This window comes from Penaeus vannamei, chromosome 27, assembly GCF_042767895.1.
Source record: "Penaeus vannamei isolate JL-2024 chromosome 27, ASM4276789v1, whole genome shotgun sequence".
NCBI classification, from domain to species: Eukaryota; Metazoa; Arthropoda; class Malacostraca; order Decapoda; family Penaeidae; genus Penaeus; species Penaeus vannamei.
The window spans coordinates 34,870,047-34,872,546 of NC_091575.1; the positions used below are offsets into that span (position 1 = coordinate 34,870,047).

The 2,500-nt window shown below is 40.9% G+C and overlaps 1 protein-coding gene across 1 annotated transcript in view; it reads right to left on the reverse strand.

Moving 5' to 3' along the window:
* The window catches only part of LOC113810843 (zwei Ig domain protein zig-8), a 58,988-nt gene that overhangs the window by 13,965 nt on the left and 42,523 nt on the right, over positions 1–2,500 (reverse strand). Inside the window, exons 4-5 of the mRNA XM_070141245.1 lie at positions 1,936–2,146; positions 1,154–1,281 (exon numbers count right to left, since the gene is read on the reverse strand). Of these exons, the coding sequence (XP_069997346.1) occupies positions 1,154–1,281; positions 1,936–2,146 (339 nt within the window). The remainder of the gene's footprint in view (positions 1–1,153; positions 1,282–1,935; positions 2,147–2,500) is intronic.

Consider the following 2,500-nt stretch of genomic DNA (forward strand, 5'->3'; position numbering starts at 1 on the left):
TAAAGATGACCACAATCAATTTAACCGAAACTGGACGGAAAAATTTAGTTATATAAAATATGAGTATGCCATATAACGGTAGTCTTTAGAGATATGAATACGACATATAAATATATAAATATATATATATATATATATATATATATATATATATATATATATATATATATATATATATATATATATATATACACACACACACACACACACACACACACACATTGTATACATCCACGTCCGCGCGCACAACAGCCGGCGTGAGCCCCGCAGCCGAATGACACGCATAAAGCAGAAGGAGAATAAAGAAGCCTGTTACTTTTTGCATGTAAATTCGGGGCTCAAGAGAACGGTCTTTGGCTGCTCAAAAAGCTGGAATAACGTTGGAGGAGATCCAAGGGACTCAAGAAACGGGCCGGAAAATGCGTAACACACTGAGGTTCTTGGCAACGGAGGCGGATTTCCACTTTTTATGATTATTATGATGATTATTATAATGTTTCTTCTTCTTCTTCTTACTCGTTCCTGGGATTCCGTTTTTTACGGTTTTTGTTGTTTTGTTTTTTGTCGTATTGTTTCTTGTTTTCTATCTTCTTTTTATTCATTTTATCTTCTATTTTGCACCTGTTCTTCCGACTTATTTTGTAACATGTATATGACTTTTACTTTTTTATTTTTTGTCTTTTATTTTTTTCTTTAAGCCTTTTTACTTACTTTCTACATATCCAGATGCATTAAAACTAAGCATAAAGTTCAGATTATTAATTAACAAGCTTCGTAATAAAAAATCTGAATCTAATACCACTATTTTTCTTTTCCCTTTTTTTTGCCCCCAAAAAACAATTTCAAAACGAAGCTGAAAAACATGCAAATATCATCTTTTACACAATCAACACAAAAAACACCTAAAAATCCTACACAAAAACAACAGAGAAAGAAATAAGAAAGAATAGAAAATCTGCAGCCAAATACTAGTTATATAAAAGAGAGAAAAAAAACAGAAATTCACAGCAAACACAAAAAAACACAACAGCGAAGGAAAAGAATCCACCGCAAAAAAAAAAAAAAAAAAAAAAAAAACTTCAAAGCAAAACTCCCGCAACAAAACGACATGAACAGCATCGAATCCAGAGGAGAAGCCCGACGAGAAGCCTACCTCCTCATCGTGGTACCAGAAGATGTAGGGCGGCGGTTCGGGGCTGTACTTGACGAGGCAGGTGAGGTTGATGACCGAGCCGGCGTCGATGTAGAGGTCGGGGCCGCCGAACACGGTCGTCTGGGGTTCTGGGGGAGGGGGGGGGAGGGGGGGAAGGTGGTTTGTGAGTTTGGTCGTTTAGAGGGATGGAATCATGTGTAGGGGTTTTGCTTGTGTGTATGCGTATGGATGTAGGAGTATGTGTGTATTTACAAATATATATATATATATATATATATATATATATATATATATATATATATATATATATATATATGTATGTGTGTGTGTGTGTGTGTGTGTGTGTGTGTGTGTGTGTGTGTGTGTGTGTGTGTGTGTGCGTGTGTGTATGTGTGTGTTTGTGTTTATATATAACCAGACACATTTTCTTTTTATTATTATATTTTTTTTCTTTCAACAATTTATTATATTCAATATCTTTCCCCGCCCATCCCTCACCCCTACCCACACCCCACCCCATTACACTCCCCTACTCCTGCACCCCCCCACCTCCCCCAACCTCCCCCCCCTTCACTCACCCCATTACACTCCCAACTCCTGTCCCCCCACCTCCCCCCACCTCCCCCATTACACTCCCTACTCCTGTCCCCCCCACCTCCCCCATTACACTCCCCTACTCCTGTCCCCCCTCCCACCTCCTCAACCTCCCCCCTCACTCATCCCATTACACTCCCCTACTCCTGTACCCCCCCCACCTCCCCCCACCTCCCCCCTTCACTCACCCACAACAGAGAGCCACACGGTGTGCGTCAGCGGCTCCGTGGTGGACACCTGGCACTCGTAGGGACCGGCGTCGCGGTGCTGCACGTAGTGGATCTTGAGAAGCCAGTCCTGGGAGCCGCTCTGGTGAACCGCCTTGAACCGCTGGTCGCTGGTGTACGTGAACCGCCCGACCGTCAGGAGGTGGAGGTCGCGGGTTCGCATCCAAGACACCTGTGTTGGGGGTTGGAGAGGGGGGGGGGTTAAGTGGGTTGTTGCGTTCAATCATCATGTCGGAGTAATGGCGGTGGTGACGATAGTGGTGTCAAATGGGGAGAAAAATGATGCTATCATAAATAAAAAGCATAAGACTGAGAATGTTAATGGTGAGGATGATAATGATGATAATAATGATGATGATAATAATAACCATAGTAATAAAGATGATAATGATAATGATAATAATAGTGATGATAATAATGATGATGATAATGATAACAATAGTAATAAAGATAATGATAATAATACTGTTAATATTAGTGTACTGAAATTGCTATTTCACTAGGCACAATATGATACATCTTCTGG